Below are 17,828 nucleotides of genomic sequence, written 5' to 3' on the forward strand. Positions count from 1 at the left end.
GCTGCATGAGAGTGAGCGAGACGACGGCACAGGTGCGGCAGCTGCTATAGGGACGTTATAACTGAGCCTTTTCGGTGCTAGATAGCACACACCCTTGCTTAAAAATGCGCATTTTTAATTTTAAGTCTTTTATTGATATTTTTTCTGTTATTTTGTTTCTTTTTAGTGTGTGTATACCTACATTATACCTTATTTCACGGGGAAAGACATCTGTTACGAACAAAAACTACCCTTATTTGAATGTAATAAGGGTCCTGTCAGATGTCTTTCCTCGTGAAAAAAGGTACCTATAAATAAATACTTTTTATCTTATCTTATAAAAATGGCAGAAATGTTTACGATGAAATAAGTTAAGTGCACAGCGAACTTTTTTTACGTATCTATTTAACGTTTTCCCGTACCTCCTGTTGGCTGGTAAAAATGCTTTTGCCATTAAAGCCACCTTTTGTACTCTTATATAAAACTATTATTTATCCGCAGGTGCTATGGCCGGACTACAGTGTGCGTTCCCTCCGCGTGTGGGCGTCCGTGTTCGCCGGCGCCCACCACGAGGCGGAGCCCGAGCCGCCCGCGCCGCCCGCCCCGCCCGCCGGTGAGTCATGCCGCCCTGGTACTGTGTGCAGACTACAGCGTGTTAGCTATGCCGCCCTGGTAGTAGATGTAGCCAGCCAGAGACATGTTACAGTAGACTTCCACCACCACCACCATCCCGCTTGGAGATATGTTACCCTGGTACTCTACACTCGCACGCAATGAAAAAGTTAAACGGAAACTAACGCATACTAAACTAAAAGGATACTAGCGCACGAGCCGAGGCGGAGCCCGAGCCGGCCGCGCCGCCCGCCGGTGAGTCATGCCGCCCTGGTACTATGTGTAGACTACAGCGTGTGAGTCATGCCGCCCTGGTACTATGTGTAGACTACAGCGTGTGAGTCATCCCGCCCTGGTACTATGTGTAGACTACAGCGTGTGAGTCATGCCGCCCTGGTACTATGTTTAGACTACAGCGTGTGAGTCATGCCGCCCTGGTACTATGTGTAGACTACAGCGTGTGAGTCATGCCGCCCTGGTACTATGTGTAGACTACAGCGTGTGAGTCATGCCGCCCTGGTACTATGTGTAGAGTACAGCGTGTGAGTCATGCCGCCCTGGTACTATGTGTAGACTACAGCGTGTGAGTCATCCCGCCCTGGTACTATGTGTAGACTACAGCGTGTGAGTCATGCCGCCCTGGTACTATGTTTAGACTACAGCGTGTGAGTCATGCCGCCCTGGTACTATGTGTAGACTACAGCGTGTGAGTCATGCCGCCCTGGTACTATGTGTAGAGTACAGCGTGTGAGTCATGCCGCCCTGGTACTATGTGTAGTAGTGATGTAACGAATATTCGCATTCGCATTCGCATTCGCGAATATTCGCTTTTTTTGGATATTCGCATTCGCATTCGCATTCGCAAAATTTTGTGCGAATGTTTGCGAATATCAGTACTTATTAAAAACTATTTTAAAATAATGGTAGATAGGTTAACAAAATCTAAACTTTTTATTACAAGTTACCCTGTTAATCACATTTCCAGTCTTACTTTATCACCAGAGCAACTATAATAAGTTGTCAGCTAGGAACAAAGCGTCCTGGAAATGCCCCGATTGCAAAGTTCCGTTACCAAAGACCGATGATACGCCTGTAAAAGAGACAAATGTGGATACTACCGTGTCACCTTCTTATCATAGCTCTACGGAACTAAATAATTCGCTGCAAGAGTTCGAAAATCGACTGATGAATAGATTAGATGGCATGCTACAAAAGTCACAGCTAGGTATTAAAATGGAAATTGAGAGTTTACGTAAAGAAATGCACATTTTGCCTGATTTAAAACAGGCCGTTGATTTTATGTCTGAAAAATATGACATTATGTATGAGGAGCTGACGTCATTACGCTCTTTATCCAGCTCTTTGCAAGCAGAAAACAGTAGAATACTAAATGATGTAAAGGAATTGAAATTGAAGGTACAACAAATGGAACAGTACTCGCGAGATTGCAATATTGAAATACAGTGTTTACCTGAGCACAAACAGGAAAATCTAGTAAACACGGTCCAGCAGCTAGCGAAAATTGTCTCGTGCCCTTTAGAAGAAAAAGATATCCAGCAATGCACAAGAGTAGCAAAGAAAGACAACCTATCATCTAGGCCAAGAGCTACAATACTCAAGCTGTCTACTCCTCGACTCCGGGACTGTCTACTGGCTGCGGTATTGACATTTAACAAGAATAAACCCAAAGAGGAGAAGCTCAACACAGCCCACCTTGGTATAGGAGGAGATAAATCACCTGTGTACGTCTCTGAACACCTCTCGCCCTACAACAGATCCCTACATGCGGAAGCTAGGAAGATAAAAAGAGATAAGGGATATAAATACCTATGGATCCGAAATGGTCGTGTGTTGATAAGGAAAGATGACTCATCTCCTAGTACATGGATTAAGGATAGCGATACTCTTTCAGGACTGTAATATTGTTTTCAGTAATATTCTAATAAACGTGTTCTTTTTTCATTGTAGCTAATATTCAAGGAAATTAAAATATACTATCAAAATTGTAGAAGTATACGAGGTAAACTGAATAATTTGTACTTACAGAGTTTGTTATGCGACTATGATGTAGTTGTACTAACGGAAACTTGGTTAAATAATGGTATTATGAGTAGCGAAGTTTTGGACGATCGTTTTGTAATTTACCGCAGGGATCGTTGTTTCAATAGTACAAGTAAAGTAGACGGGGGTGGTGTGTTGATTGGAGTCCGTAAACATCTTGAATCGTATAGACGGTTAAGTTTAGAAAGCTTAGGTGAGGATCTTTGGGTGACTATTCCGTATCGATGTAATAATGTACAAAATAATTTAAATATTTGCGCTGTATACATTCCTTCGCCTTGCAGCCCGCTTAAGCTAGACAATCAATTAAACGGACTGACAAACGCACTTAACACTATTATATGTGATGATAAACAAGATACATTAATAGTAGGCGATTTTAATCTTGGTGATATAGTATGGACACATTCGAATAGGGGTGGTAGGCTGAAACCTTCTGAGCTCTCCCCTCAAAATAACTATTATCGACTGTTATACGACTTCATAGCTTTACATGGCATTCATCAATATAATTTAGTCTACAATAGAGATAAAAAAATACTAGACTTAGTATTAAGCTCAATTGATAACACCAAAGTTACCGAGGCCGAACCGCTCTCTAAAGTAGATACCTATCACCCTCCGTTGCTTATTGAACTAGAAATTGGAACATTGTCCTTTTTAAAAAAACTCGACGTGCCTCGTTATGACTTTAGGAAGGCTAACTACACTCTTCTCAATATAGATCTGAATGCTGTGAATTGGAAAAACGCAATTGGACACGATGAAGATGTCAATGTAATGCTGGATAAGTTTTATGCTGTTATAAATAATTTGATAGATAAACATGTTCCAAAGAAAAAAAAACTTAATCATAAATATCCGGTGTGGTACAACTGCAACTTAAAAAAACTTATAAAAGAAAAATATAAACTACATGCTAGATACAAAAAACATAAAAATCCATTAGATTATTTATATTATAGTGAACTTCGTATTTTATGTCATAAAAATATAAAAATATGCTACAATATATATCTTAAATCCATTGAAGACAGTATATGCTCCCATAATATTAAGGCTTTCTGGTCTTTTCTTAAAAACAAACGAAAAACTATTGAAGCTATCCCAAGTACAATGTATCTAAATAAAGACAAACTTTCGTCCCCTCAAGCTATTTGTAACGGTTTCGCCGAGTATTTTGCTTCAGTCTATGCGGATGATGACAACGGCAACTTCGACCCAATTCCTCCGACTTATTTAGCGTGTGATTATTTGTCAACCATAGAAATAACTCCTCAAAATATTGAACGGGCCATTTTCAAGCTGGATATTAATCAGGGTCCTGGACCAGACGGTCTACCAGCTATTTTTATTAAAAAAACTGTAAAAGCACTTGTGCTGCCCCTTTATATGATCTTTGTAAAATCTATCGATACTGCCATCTTCCCCGATAAATGGAAACTAGCGAATGTGATACCAATTCCAAAAGGTGGCAACGCTACCGATATTGAGGACTATAGGCCGATATCACTGCTTAGTATTATGGAAAGAGTATTTGAAGCAGTCGTAAGTCCCACTTTTACACAATTGCTTGACCCTATAATAAATATTAATCAGCATGGCTTCCTCAAAAATAAGTCAACAAATACAAACTTAGCATGTTATATATCAGACCTCCAGGAATACATAGATCAGGGATTGCAAGTTGACGCCATTTACACTGATATAAGTAAAGCCTTCGATCGGGTAAACCATAAAATCCTGCTTAATAAACTCAGCTGTATCGGAGTCCATGGCAAACTATTGAAATGGTTTAATTCATACCTTACAAATAGAAGTCAAAAAGTTGTAGTTGCTGGATATGAGTCCTCTCCATTTGCGGCTCCGTCTGGCGTTCCACAGGGTTCAAATCTCGGTCCAAAGCTATTTTTGGTCTTTATAAATGATCTTGCTGACATTATTCAAAGCTCCCACTATTCTTTTTTTGCAGATGACCTTAAATTATATAGGCCCATTAGAAGCTCCAGTGATGTAATACTTTTGCAGAAGGATCTTTCACAGGTTTTACAATGGAGTATCGTGAACAAATTACCTCTGAACACAAAAAAATGTAAATATATATCCTTTACAAAAAAAAAATCACCAATTTTAGCTTCTTATGGACTAGACGGGAAAACACTCGATAAAGTTACAGAAATAAAAGACCTGGGGGTTACTATTGATGATCGCTTAACCTTCAATGTCCATACAAATAATATAGTAAAAAAAAGCCTCGCTATGTTAGGTTTCATATGGCGAAATTGCCGTGAGTTCAGAAATGAAAATACTCTTAAAATAGCTTATTGTGCATTGGTCCGTAGTTCTCTAGAATACTGTTCTACCATTTGGAACCCTCACTATAATTGCCATATAGAAAGAATCGAACGAGTACAAAGACGTTTTCTGTACTATCTGAGTGGACATCAAGGCAAACGTCGTAGTCTGGCGCATTACTATGAACGATTACGTTATTTTAATTTACTTTCGCTAGAAGATAGACGTCGAAACGCTGATCAGATATTCCTCTACAAAATTTTCAACAACAAAGTTATGTGTCCTCTTCTGCTTTCTAAACTTAACATAGTTGTTCCGCGTCGTGGTGCTCGCATTGCAAACTATCGTCCATTTTATATTCGTGCTGCAAAAACTAATGTTGGAAAATTCTCAATTTTAAACAGAATATGTAGACAGCATAACGAACTTTTTGTAAAAGACCCGCAAAAATTTGATCTGTTTTCATGTCGTTTAGAAAAATTCAAAAAAAATCTTTTATTAAGTACTTAATTCATAAAAAATTCATGTAAAATTTGTTTTTGTAAAATGTTTAGTTTTAACTTGTATAAATTTAAGATATTAAGTTATATGCCGGCTATTAGTGCATAAGTTTTGCTCGATTGTGTTGTAAATGTTGTGTTTTTCTGTAATTGGATGCCCACTGTGGCATGTATTGTGATGTTTTCTTTTTATAAATGTAAAGTGTGTGTCTGTTGAAAAACCTAATCAATAAATAAATAAATAAATCATTTGGTATTATTTATTTACTTTGGGAAATGAAACTTTACATATTATAGTTAATAGCTTCATAAGACCTAAACATAATAAAAAAGCGTATTTTGACAGTATACAGGGTTATTTGCAAGTAGACCTGATCCTTTCAGGAGGTGATAGAGGAAGGCCTTTTTCAGTCGATTGAACCCTATATTGCATTATCCAAAACTTAACCATTTCTAAAATATTTAAAAAAAAATTATTTTTTTGTCAAATTGTTATGCTTAACACCGAAAATAAAAAAAACTAGCCATATTTCAATATTTTTTTAGTTGTTTTGCATAAAAAAGTGTAAAATAATCAAATGTGCATTAATTGACTTAAATTAGACATAATACTTACCTCAAAAGAGTTAAACATTTTTTTTAAATATTCACAACGTAAAAAAAGTTTAATTTAAAAAGAATATCATACGACAATTTTTTACGCACTTCAGCTTTAAAACATTATCAACTTATAAGCTTTCAAATAAGATATTTCAATATCAAATCGATTTAGGTATCACCAACATATGGCCAAAACAACCAGCACAGGCGGACAAAATTCAATAGGAAAACTAACACGATTAGCCCAATTTGAAGGTAAAAAATGTGATTGTTTTCAGTCCTGTTGACTTTAGACTGTATGGAAACCTCTTTTGAGTTTTCTCCGATTTCTCTGGTTGTTTTGGCCATATCTTAGTGATACCTAAATCGTTTTGATATTGAAATATCTTATTTGAAAGCTTATAAGTTGACAATGTTTTTAAGCTGAAGTGCACAAAAAATTGTCATATGACATTCTTTTTTAATTTAACTTATTTGTTTTTACGTTTTGAATATTTTTTTTAATGTTTAACTATTTTGAGGTATTGTGTCTAATTTAAGTCAATTAATCCCCTTTTTTTTATTAATTAGTTAATTTTAGGTGTCACTTATTTATGCAAAACAACCAAAAGTTATTGAAATAGTTTTTTTTTATTTTCAGTTTTAAGCTTAAATTTTTTGAAAAACATAAAAAAACTTACATATTCAATATGTTAGAAATGTTTAAGTTTCGGACAATGCATTATAGGGTTCATTCGACTGAAAATGTCTTCCTCTATCACCTCTTGAAAGGATCAGGTCTACTTTACCAATAACCCTGAAGTGTCAAAGCAAGACAGCCATAGATTTAAATATTTCGTGGAAGTCGTCCTCAGAAACCGCACACAGTCGCAATGTGTCGTAACAGTTACGGGGCTAACTAAAGTGTACTTAAAAAAAAAACTGCGACAATTATTGGCTAGTCTGATTCGGAATGCGTCTAGAACGGAATGTACCTCGTCCAGTACTAGATAGTCACCAAAACATGCAAATGGCCCCAAATTTTAACACAAACTGAATATTCGCATTCGCATTCGCATTCGCGAATGTCGATATCAGATATTCGCATTCGCATTCGCATTCGCGAATGTCCAAAAACACACATTCGTTACATCACTAATGTGTAGACTACAGCGTGTGAGTCATGCCGCCCTGGTACTATGTGTAGACTACAGCGTGTGAGTCATGCCGCCCTCTTACTATGTGTAGACTACAGCGTGTGAGTCATGCCGCCCTGGTACTATGTGTAGAGTACAGCGTGTGAGTCATGCCGCCCTGGTACTATGTGTAGAGTACAGCGTGTGAGTCATGCCGCCCTGGTACTATGTGTAGACTACAGCGTGTGAGTCATGCCGCCCTGGTACTATGTGTAGACTACAGCGTGTGAGTCATGCCGCCCTGGTACTATGTGTAGAGTACAGCGTGTGAGTCATGCCGCCCTGGTACTATGTGTAGACTACAGCATGTGAGTCATGCCGCCCTGGTACTATGTGTAGACTACAGCGTGTGAGTCATGCCGCCCTGGTACTATGTGTAGACTACAGCGTGTGAGTCATGCCGCCCTGGTACTATGTGTAGACTACAGCGTGTGAGTCATGCCGCCCTGGTACTATGTGTAGAGTACAGCGTGTGAGTCATGCCGCCCTGGTACTATGTGTAGACTACATCGTGTGAGTCATGCCGCCCTGGTACTATGTGTAGACTACAGCGTGTGAGTCATGCCGCCCTGGTACTATGTGTAGACTACAGCGTGTGAGTCATGCCGCCCTGGTACTATGTGTAGCCAGCCAGAGAGACTTGTTACCATGTAGACTGTCTTTACCAAGCCGCTAAGGGCCATGTTTCATGTTACACTGGTGCTATTTATATAAGGAGCCTTCTTGAGCCACGTAATTATCTGTTCCTTACACGAATAGCGACATAGCCAATGGCGGTTTTAAATAATTGAACAGACGCAAATCCAAGAGGACCAAAAGTGTGATCGATAAAATTATCTCTTGCACATTTTACATTCGTCCCATGTACATTTTGCATGTCATTTTCAGTTCATACAACCCCGGTGTTTTTATTGCATTACTATTGTATGTTTTGTTTATATGTCCTGTTATATAAAGTTATATCTCATTCAGGTCCCATGACAAAAACGCGATCCTGTGATAACCTACTGAACGAAGGAGAGAAAAGGACTGCGCAGCGACGGTGTAGTGACCCGAATATAGCCGCTGATGTTATGTAAGTGTACTAGACAATAATACCTAAATACTAGAGATGCCACGAATATTCGGCAACTATTCGGTATTCGGCCTATTCGGCCAGTTTTTTCAGTATTCGGTATTCGGCCGAATAGTGCGTACTATTCGGGCCGAATACCGAATAGTAAATCATGTAAAAAATTACTTGTTATTTTAATCAAAATTGTGTATTTATTTCCAAATCACAACATTTTAGTACTTAAAATTAATCAGTAGTAAGTTTTGCTGGATAAAAACGAGCATTTCAGCATTTTTTGGTAGCCCACGATTGCGCTTTTCATTGTAACCATCCTCAGAAAATAACCTAGCTCACTTTAAACGCTACTTCCAGGTGAAGAAAGATAAGTTTTTGCAAATTTCAAAAGTTTATTGTTTTTTGTTTGCTGACCACCACTCGTAAGGATCGGCCATCCGATCTAGGCGATCTATTATCAAATAAAAATTGAACTCGTTTGCCACAGCATTCTGCCTCTTAATAATTAGCATTTCTCATATAATCTGTAGCGACTTCTTCAAAGCAGTTCCAGGAAAAAAAAAACATGTTGTGGCGCCGAATATTCGGCGGCCGAATATTCGGCGCTTCGGCCGGCAGCGTCGCCGAATATTCGGTATTCGGTATTCGGCCAATTCACTATTCGTGGCAACACTACTAAATACTATTAATACACGGCTCACCCGTCTTTAAAAATAATTAATTTGCACACATATATCTAACGAGAACATTGTAATTAATTTCATATTCTTGTAATATAATGAAACTTTTGCCACATGGTTATCCTTTCCTCATAAACCAGATTAGCCATAAAAATGGCCACATTTGACGCGCCTGAAGTTATTTGATAGATAATTAACACAATAAAAAATGCCAATAGGCCCGCCCCCTATTACATTGGGACTAACATACACTCTGGCGAAAAGTGGGTGCAGCGATGCACCTCTGCCTACCCCGCAAGTGAGTCCATTAGTACAAGGCGTGAGTGCGTGTGTGTGTGTGTGAATTAACATAATAATCCGTATTCTTACAGGAAACTATCAAGTATACTACCGCACTCGCCGGCGATTCCTCGACGGGTCGAGAGCCAGCTCGAGTCTCTGCGGATCTCGCCGCCCGAGCGCGACCAGTCGCCCGACCAGCCCGAAGACAGGTCCGGCGATCAGGTGAGAGTCGTGGACCTTGTTTCGGATAATAAGTCACTACGTGTGTCGATGATAAACCCTAGCGCTCTTAGAGTATATATTCTAGCGCTGGACGAGGGTTTGTCAACGTGATGAAATGATAAGTCAGATTTGCGTCTACTGTCATTTGTTTCATGATAGTTACCGCTAGGGGCGCTGCAATGTATGTAAGAACATTTGATGGTATCATTGTTATGTAAAAATTTAAATCCCAAACCCAGAAGTTTATTCGATCATTCCTTTCCTTATAGACAAATCTCCACCCGTTTGGATGTCTGTGGTTAAAAACGAATTTCGTATTACTGGAAAAAAACTTCCAATTTCATACACGACGCCCACAAATCTCTCCGAAACTATTAACATTAAAATTCCATCCACAGGTGGACGGCCTCCACCCGAACCACTTCGAGAACGGCTCCTCATCATCACCGTCGTCGATGACGGCGCGCGACCTGGCCAGCACCTCGTCGTCTCTGGAGCGCGAGCTGGTGGCCGCCGCGCCGCCGCCGCCGCTCTTCGACGACGCCTACACTGACGTCATGGAGGTGGGTTGTTGTTACTTTATGCAGTCCTGGTACTTTTGCCTCAAACGTATAGGTGTCTAGTTGAGTTGGTATCTGCTCGGTGTTTATGCTGCCCTGGTAACTAAAAGCGTCAAGAATACGCCGAATTTACGGAGGTGAGTTTCTACCACTTGATTTTTATGCTATCCTGGCCATGTAGCACGGGGCGCTATTAAGATGTGACAAAAGTTCTCCGTCGCGCACGCTCTTGAAGCTGCGCGGTGTGAGTGAGCGTGATGCAAAATTTATCTCACGTCTTAAATGCTCCCCGTGCTAGCCGTTCTGGTACCTTTAGCCTTAAAAATGTCTTCTGAAGGTGGTTTTATGGATGTACGTGTACCTACTTGGCGTTTATGATAATATTGGTTCATTTACCCCTTATAAAATCATATATCTACATTCTACATATTAGCGTTTTTGATGTTTTAGACCCAAAACACACGGCATTTCTCACAATATCCTACCACTAACATGTAGTTCTCTGTTTGTCCACAGGCGGCGCGCGAGGCGGGGCGCTCCCGGCACATCAGCATCACGTGGCGGTCGGTCTCGGAGTCTTCACACAATACGGACTCTTCGGATATCGACACGCATCGGATGAACAGTACGTTGATTTGTTATTGTAGTTCTCAAGCAGTCATCGTTTCTGATACGGTTCGAGTAGTGAAAAGTAACGCCAATTAAAAGTTAATTTATGCGAGTGGTGATGCTAGCTGTTGACGCTCATGCGCCATACAAGTACGCATTTATTTTCTCTTCTTGATTGGTATAAAAATTTGCAATCCTCTTCCCAATCAAATATAGAGATGCAAGCTATATCACAGTTCTGGTAGTCAACTAAAAGTCTGGTATAAAAGTTACCATTTTCGTCCACAACTCCAGCGCACTATTGTGAAAATAATAATAATATTGAGATGACAACAAACAGAACTTTTTAGTTATACACAAATAGAAAAATAAAACTTAAATGACCACTTAAATATTTTATAACACAATTTTTTAACAAACCCTCTCCATTATTCCAGACAACCACAACTCAATAGACGGCGATCTAGCCAATCACAACGTAGTGGACATGACGGCGACGCTGACCAATCACAACAGGATAGAGCGGACGGCCGTGAACGGGGATCTCACAAATGGTGACAGGTTGGATGCGGCAGCCGCCAAGTTGCTGACGGCTGAGTTGGGTGAGCTCCTTGATGGTTATGGGGTCCTGGTAGTTTAGGTGCAGGCTTTGGGGTTATAATTATTGCCTTTTTGTGTTTTATTTATTATAATGGGATCATCATCACGACCCATTACGTCCCCACTGCTGGGGCACGGGTCTCCTTCCAATGAAGGAAGGGTTTAGGCCTAGTCCACCACGCTGGCCAAGTGCGGGTTGGTGGACCCCAACACAAGCAAGCTTGTGCTGAGAGAGTTGTCGGGTAAGTGGGCAACCCGACTGTCAGATGTTTTCAAGCCGCCCGAAGGCCTCTGACTAGGCTTAACGACTGCTACCGAAGCAGCAACCGGGACCCACGACTTAACGTGCCGTCCGAAGCACGGAAGCGTCCAGAAAAGCACCACTTGAAATTGGTCACCCATCCAATGGCTGACCGTGTCAGTTGTTGCTTAACCTCAGCGATCAGTTACGATCACTGAGGCCCGCTCGACTACGGACGCTTCAGCTTCGCTTATAATGGGATAAAGGTGGTTAATTTTAGAGATTATAGGTAATCCAGATTGTACAGACTGTACTTACATAAAATGCATTAAAAAAAAACTAACTCGCTTTTTCTCATGAGCTTTGAAAAGTTTGCAATATTCTTAACTGGTAAATATGATGCTCAGACAGCACTACTAAAATTTCACTTATCCAGATTAGAATAAACAAGCAAATATCATTATGTTTTGTGATCCAAGATGCTATCTGTGCTTTATATGGTCAAAGTATATAAATCGGTCCAGGGGGCGCAATAAACTCACATCAGCCGCACTCGCTTTCAGAGCCGTGCCATTTGAGTGAGTGAGTGATGCCCGTTTTCACCAAGACATCCTAAACAGTCATATTACTAAAAGTTTCTTAAGCTAAGAGACATCTTAAATCCAATCCCTACGTTAATTCATTTTCACCAAGCTAGAAACTTCCTAGTAATCCGTCACCTAAATACTAGTGATGTTTTTTTACCGATTCAATTTCATTCATTCATTTTTCTGTCAACATTGGCTGTTTGTCAATTGTCTATGCTTTTAAAAGTATAATATTTGTTGACATCACCTTATTTATTACGTTTTGTTTGTAAATAAGTAAACAAAAATTGTATTTTATCCTTCCAAAAGAGAAGAAGTATAATTTAATAAAGTGCAGGAAGCAATGGCGGAAATGAGAAAACGCGGACAATTATTTTCATGAAACTATTTTGAAGAAATCCACCTTTGCTTTTCTCTGGTCCGTTAGGAGACGGGACTTGAAGAAGAAGAAGTGGCATAGTGCAATATCGTTAGCATCAGCAATATCATGAATCAGTATTCATTGGTGGAACAGAGTGTTGATTAGTGTAATAAAATATGTTTTTATTTAGATCAAATAGATATTTTCACTCAAATCACAATGGTATTATTAATCGGAACTCAATATTTAAGTAGTAAGCAGGAATAGAACACTTTCTTTAGTTAATTTGAACCTTCGTAAAACGTACAAGTATCCAAGTAGTTACTTCATATATTCTTTTGGTAAAATGCTGTCTCTCAACATCTTTCACGTAATTACGTGGTCAAATACACTGTGTTAATCATCTGTGAATAATTCTATAGCCTCAATAGCATCAATATATCTAATTTTGAGTAGCTAGAAGTATATTTGCAAACAAAAAAACTGTCACTTAACTTTAAGAGGCCGAAATTCCACCTCCTAAATTTAAGAAGTCCCTAACGGATTTAAGTGACAGTTTGTCAGTGGTGAAAACCATTTTACGCTTAGGAGATCTTTAAAATGAGTTAAAAGTTTCCTAAAATTTAGGATGTCTTGGTGAAAACGGGCATGAGACGCACAACTTTTGCCACGTCTAGGCCTTCTGTGGTTTATGCATTTCATAATTTATAACAAAACAAACCCACAGTCATAACACTCATTAATTCCCCCGCAGGCGGCGTAACCTCAAGCAGCATCAGCTCCGAGAGCGAGGGCGAGGGCTGCTCGGTGCGCCCGCGCCGCGCGCGGCCCCCCTCCCGCGCGCGCGGGGGCTCCCAGCAGACGCTGTGCGGGGGCTCCCCCCGCGCGGGCCCCCCGCGCCGCTGCCCCCCGAGCAATACTAGTGAGTGCTGGATGGCTTTGGTGTGGTTTTAGGTGGCGATTGCAGGCGATTTTAGGGCTCCAATTTCAAGTTAAGAACAGTATAAACGTGGAAATGGATGCTATGGTTGGCTGCGTAGATCTCATTTTTAATTTTCTAAATCCTGTGCTAAGTTTTGACAGTGCTAAATTGTGCCTTCAGAGTCGATATTGGTGTGCCGACTCATTTCGGCAAAAACTGCATTTGAATAACCTTACTATTTCATTAGATGCCCCAAATACCTGCATTTATGTAGTCTCATAATGTACCACTGCTGGGCAGTCTTCTATTTCTTACCCCAACCACACAATAATAACCCCAACAACATTAACATTTAACCCTCTCCACCAGGTGGCATAGAAACCTCAGGCGACTCCCTAGCCGGATCCGAACACTGCTACTGCGCGGCGGCTCGAGCCACCTGCGTCTGCGGCGGCAGCGGGAGAGACCACGCCGCGCGGGACCCGCTGGACGGCCTGCCGCCCGCCAGCGAGCCGCTGCAGGCGCGCCTGCACCAGATCATACTGCACCAGCGGGTGAGTGGAGAGACTTGTTGAGTGGCTATGCATGTCTGGTACTTTTGAAGCTAGACGGTCCGATGGCGGAGCCATCTGATGGTCTTTAAGCGGCATCAGTACGTGAGTGGGGAGACCTCCTACGTCAATATGGGCGCCTGGTACTTTTGACAAAGAATGTTTAGTAATTTATAGCTTTTTCTTATTTTTTTATAGCTGCGCTCTTGTATGTATAGCTTGGGGACCCATTAGCGAGTGAGAGTCAACTTGTAGGTAGCTATAAGAGCTTTAAATGTAGGATGTGAAGTAGTATAAGGCTATAGACACCTGCGTCTGCGGGGGCAGCGGGCGAGACCACGCGGCGAGGGACCCGCTGGACGGCCTGCCGCCCGCCAGCAAGCCGCTGCAGGCGCGCCTGCACCAGATCATACTGCACCAGCGGGTGAGTGGAGAGAGTTCCATAGTGGCTATGTACGCCTGGTACTTTTGAAGCTAGACGGCACAATAGCGGAGCCATTTGAAGGCTTAGCTGCATCAGCGCGTTAGTGGAGAGACTTCTTAGGTAGTTATGTGCGCCTGGTACTTTTGACAAAGAATCTTCAGTAATGTATAGCTTCTTCTTCTTCTTTTATGAGCTGCGCTCTTGTATGTATAGCTAGGGGACCCATTAGAGAGTAGGGGTCGCATTGTTACGTCGCTCTTAATATAGGATGTGAAGTAGTATATGGCTAGAGCTACCTGCGTCTGCGGCGGCAGCGGGCGAGACCACGCGGCGCGGGACCCGCTGGACGGCCTGCCGCCCGCCAGCGAGCCGCTGCAGGCGCGCCTGCACCAGATCATACTGCACCAGCGGGTGAGTGGAGACTTCCTTAGTGGTTATGCGCGCCTGGTACTTCTAATGCTAAACGGTGCGACGACGGAGACATTTGATGGCTTAGCTGCATCAGCGCGTTAGTGGCAAGACCTTCTACCTCGTTACAGGCACGTTGTACTAAGGAATTTCAATTGTAATTTAAGCCTTTTCATAAGGAAGCACAATCGTATGGGTGAGATATAACGAGTCTGTCCGCCATTCTCATATTGTTTCTTTATCTGTAAGATATTTACGTTAATTCAGCTGTGTTTATGCAATCCGTGTGCCAAGTCTTCCTGATAACATCAGTCTGTTCAGCCATTTTTACACCGGGAGGTTCCCCATGTTCTTTATCATTTCTCTGTATCTAAACCCACTATCATTGTCCTCAGATGGTAGTACAAGAGCTTAGTGCGCAGCTAGCGTCGGCGCGAGCCATGCTCAGCCAACGAGTGAGCTCGCCGCCCGCGCCGCCGCCGCCGCCGCCGCAGCCGCAGACTCCGCAGGTTAATACACTCATGTAAACATATGACATAAATATTTGACAGTAGATTATATCCGCTGTAGGTCACAAGTCTTAGTGATCTAGAATAATGTTAAGCAACTTTAGAATTTGGAGTCACGGCTTTTCAAATGAGAGCACATCCGTAACGCCCCACCACGGCAAATTTTTGCATCTGTTTAATATTTATTTTTACACTTACTTCAACGAATCCTGTTATAATATAGCCTTTTTATAAAATCCTTTTTAACACAGTCCACACTCACTACCTCCTTATAAACGAATTCTATTTTTATTATTGTCTCTTTGTAAAATCATTTTTAACACTTTCCCCACTCACTATTTTATATACGAATCCTGTCATTATTACCTCTTTACAAAATCCTTTTCAACACATTTCACACTCACCCACCGAGCAACTCCACTCCCACAGATGAAATACTGCCTCTTTGTAATATTCACATTAACACATTTCACACTCCCACACAGATGACGAGCAGCGGCAGCGCCTCCACCAGCGGCAGCGGCAGCGAGGTGGAAGTGGGCGTGGAGGCGCGCGGCGTGGCCTGGCTGCCGGACTCCGCCGCGCCGCGCTGCCAGCACTGCCGCAGCCACTTCTGGCTGGCGAGGAGGCGGCACCACTGTAGGTACGTGGGGTGTGTATTTCCTTAGTGGTTATGCGCTCCTGGTACTTCTTAATCTAGAGAGGGTCCAATTTAGACGGCCTGGAAGCACCAGACTGCAACAGCGGGTGAGTTGACAGAGTAGACGTCTTCAGTAGCTATGTGCGCCTGGTACTTCTAAAGCTAGAGCTAAGTCTAGAGAGTCCAATTTAGACGGCCTGACTGCATCAGCGGTTGAGTGGAGAGACCTTCTACGTCGTTATGGGCTCCTTGTGCTTTTGACAAAGAATGTTTAGTTATGTATAGCATCTATATGCTATACATAAGAATGTTTAGTTATGTATAGCATCTATATGCTATACATAACTAAACATTCTCTAGACGGCACCACTTCTGGCTGGCGAGGAGGCGGCACCACTGTAGGTACGTGGGGGCTGGGCAGTCTGGGCACCTCCGACGGGACTTAGGCTGAGTTGCAGAAAGGGGCTTAAAGCTAATGTCGATATTAAATCTATGTTCCTTTATGTCCGTGTACTGTCAGAGCAAGGCAGCAATACATTTAAGGTAGACATTATTATAAAGTTACTTTCTGAATCTCGGCGTTAGGGTGATATCGACTTTTACCAAATGCTAAACGTATTCAAAAATGTATTTTAATAAATTTTGTATTGACATGCGATTGACAGACGACTAAATATGTTTAACGTTTGGTGAAAGTTTACCTTAATAATGCTTCCTCCTTGAGAACCAGGTTGGGGTACTTCCACTCCCACAGATAATAGAATAGGGAATAGAATGCTTCCTCTTGGCTGCGAATATGTTAACTAATCTACGGCGACCCACCAAGTCTTCTTTCGAGAATTCGTGTAGCCCAGTCGTTGGTTGTCTAAAAATCTTAAGTAACTCAAAAGCTGCACCCTAAGGCATGGGGCCTTTCCGTTAATTCCACCAAAAAGCACACACCTAACCTCAAACCCCTTCCAACAGAAAGTGCGGCGGAATATTCTGCGGCTCGTGCTCCGAGATGTCTTCTATCGGCGAGTGGGCCGCGGTCCGAGTGTGCCGCCGCTGCCGCGCGCTGCGGTGACCACGCAACACGGCACGACATGATAAACCTACACCCACTCGGCTGAACACACGCAACGTTAATAAAGCTTCGTCATCGCCCCGCGGAGTTATTCTCCTACGCAACACGGGTGGAAAAGCTACGTCATCGGCCCGCGAAGTTATTATGCTACGCAACACGGGTGTAAGAACAGCTACGAAACTAGCCCGCGCTGTTATGCTCCTACGCAACACACCCGAAAATGCTACTTCATCGGATTTCCGTGAAATGTCGCCGCCAGTCAGCCCGCAGTGTTGCCAGTTTGCTGCGTGGTCCGGCCCTGTCGCAGGTTGTTTTCTACGTCATCGGCCCGCCTCCCTCCTAAAGTAACGGTCGGTAAATTGATATTGACAGATAGCGCGATTGCTTCCCGTGGTGTTTTGAGTTTTAGTTGTGATTGATGTTTTGAATTTGATGATTTGTTTCTGAAATGTAGTTTGTGCTATCTGCGTGGCAGTAGGATTAATTTTGAGTACTTTCATGTGATCGGTTGAAGTGATACATGACTCGATCAAATAATTGATGAATCGGTAACAATGTTATCGTTATCTAGTTGGAAATTATTATTACTTTAACTAAGTACGTTTAAAAAAGTCAAAATAAAACTTCAATTGAGAATATCAAATAAAATGTTCAAAGTAAAGCAATAACTTTAACTCTATGTCTATGTATAAATATTGCAATGTTGTTGTGATTCAGGCATTCCTAAAAGTATATGAAAGTTGTTATAAAAAGCCACTGTTTCAGATAGCTTGATATTTATTGGCAACTTTGTTCGACAACTGTTTATACTAGCTACTATCTTACATCAACATAAAAAAACTCCATATGATCCCGTAGCGCCGACAAAGCGAAGG

At 41.7% G+C, this 17,828-nt stretch overlaps 1 protein-coding gene across 7 annotated transcripts in view; it reads left to right on the top strand.

Moving 5' to 3' along the window:
- LOC105380596 (myotubularin-related protein 4) overlaps positions 1 to 16,954 on the top strand; it is an 81,354-nt gene extending 64,400 nt beyond the window's left edge. For 5 of the 7 annotated variants that reach the window (XM_048626454.1, XM_048626448.1, XM_048626450.1 and 2 more), the window contains 11 exons: positions 481 to 592; positions 8,195 to 8,297; positions 9,343 to 9,475; positions 9,874 to 10,038; positions 10,552 to 10,660; positions 11,082 to 11,246; positions 13,188 to 13,355; positions 13,725 to 13,909; positions 15,134 to 15,247; positions 15,733 to 15,899; positions 16,854 to 16,954. In XM_048626454.1, the coding sequence (XP_048482411.1) occupies positions 481 to 592; positions 8,195 to 8,297; positions 9,343 to 9,475; positions 9,874 to 10,038; positions 10,552 to 10,660; positions 11,082 to 11,246; positions 13,188 to 13,355; positions 13,725 to 13,909; positions 15,134 to 15,247; positions 15,733 to 15,899; positions 16,854 to 16,953 (1,521 nt within the window). In that variant the 3' untranslated portion in view covers position 16,954. The remainder of the gene's footprint in view (positions 1 to 480; positions 593 to 8,194; positions 8,298 to 9,342; positions 9,476 to 9,873; positions 10,039 to 10,551; positions 10,661 to 11,081; positions 11,247 to 13,187; positions 13,356 to 13,724; positions 13,910 to 15,133; positions 15,248 to 15,732; positions 15,900 to 16,853) is intronic. The other 2 variants (XM_048626453.1, XM_048626451.1) reach the window with 2 other exon arrangements.
- Positions 16,955 to 17,828: the final 874 nt, after the last annotated feature.

This window comes from Plutella xylostella, chromosome 16, assembly GCF_932276165.1.
Source record: "Plutella xylostella chromosome 16, ilPluXylo3.1, whole genome shotgun sequence".
Classification (NCBI taxonomy): Eukaryota; Metazoa; Arthropoda; class Insecta; order Lepidoptera; family Plutellidae; genus Plutella; species Plutella xylostella.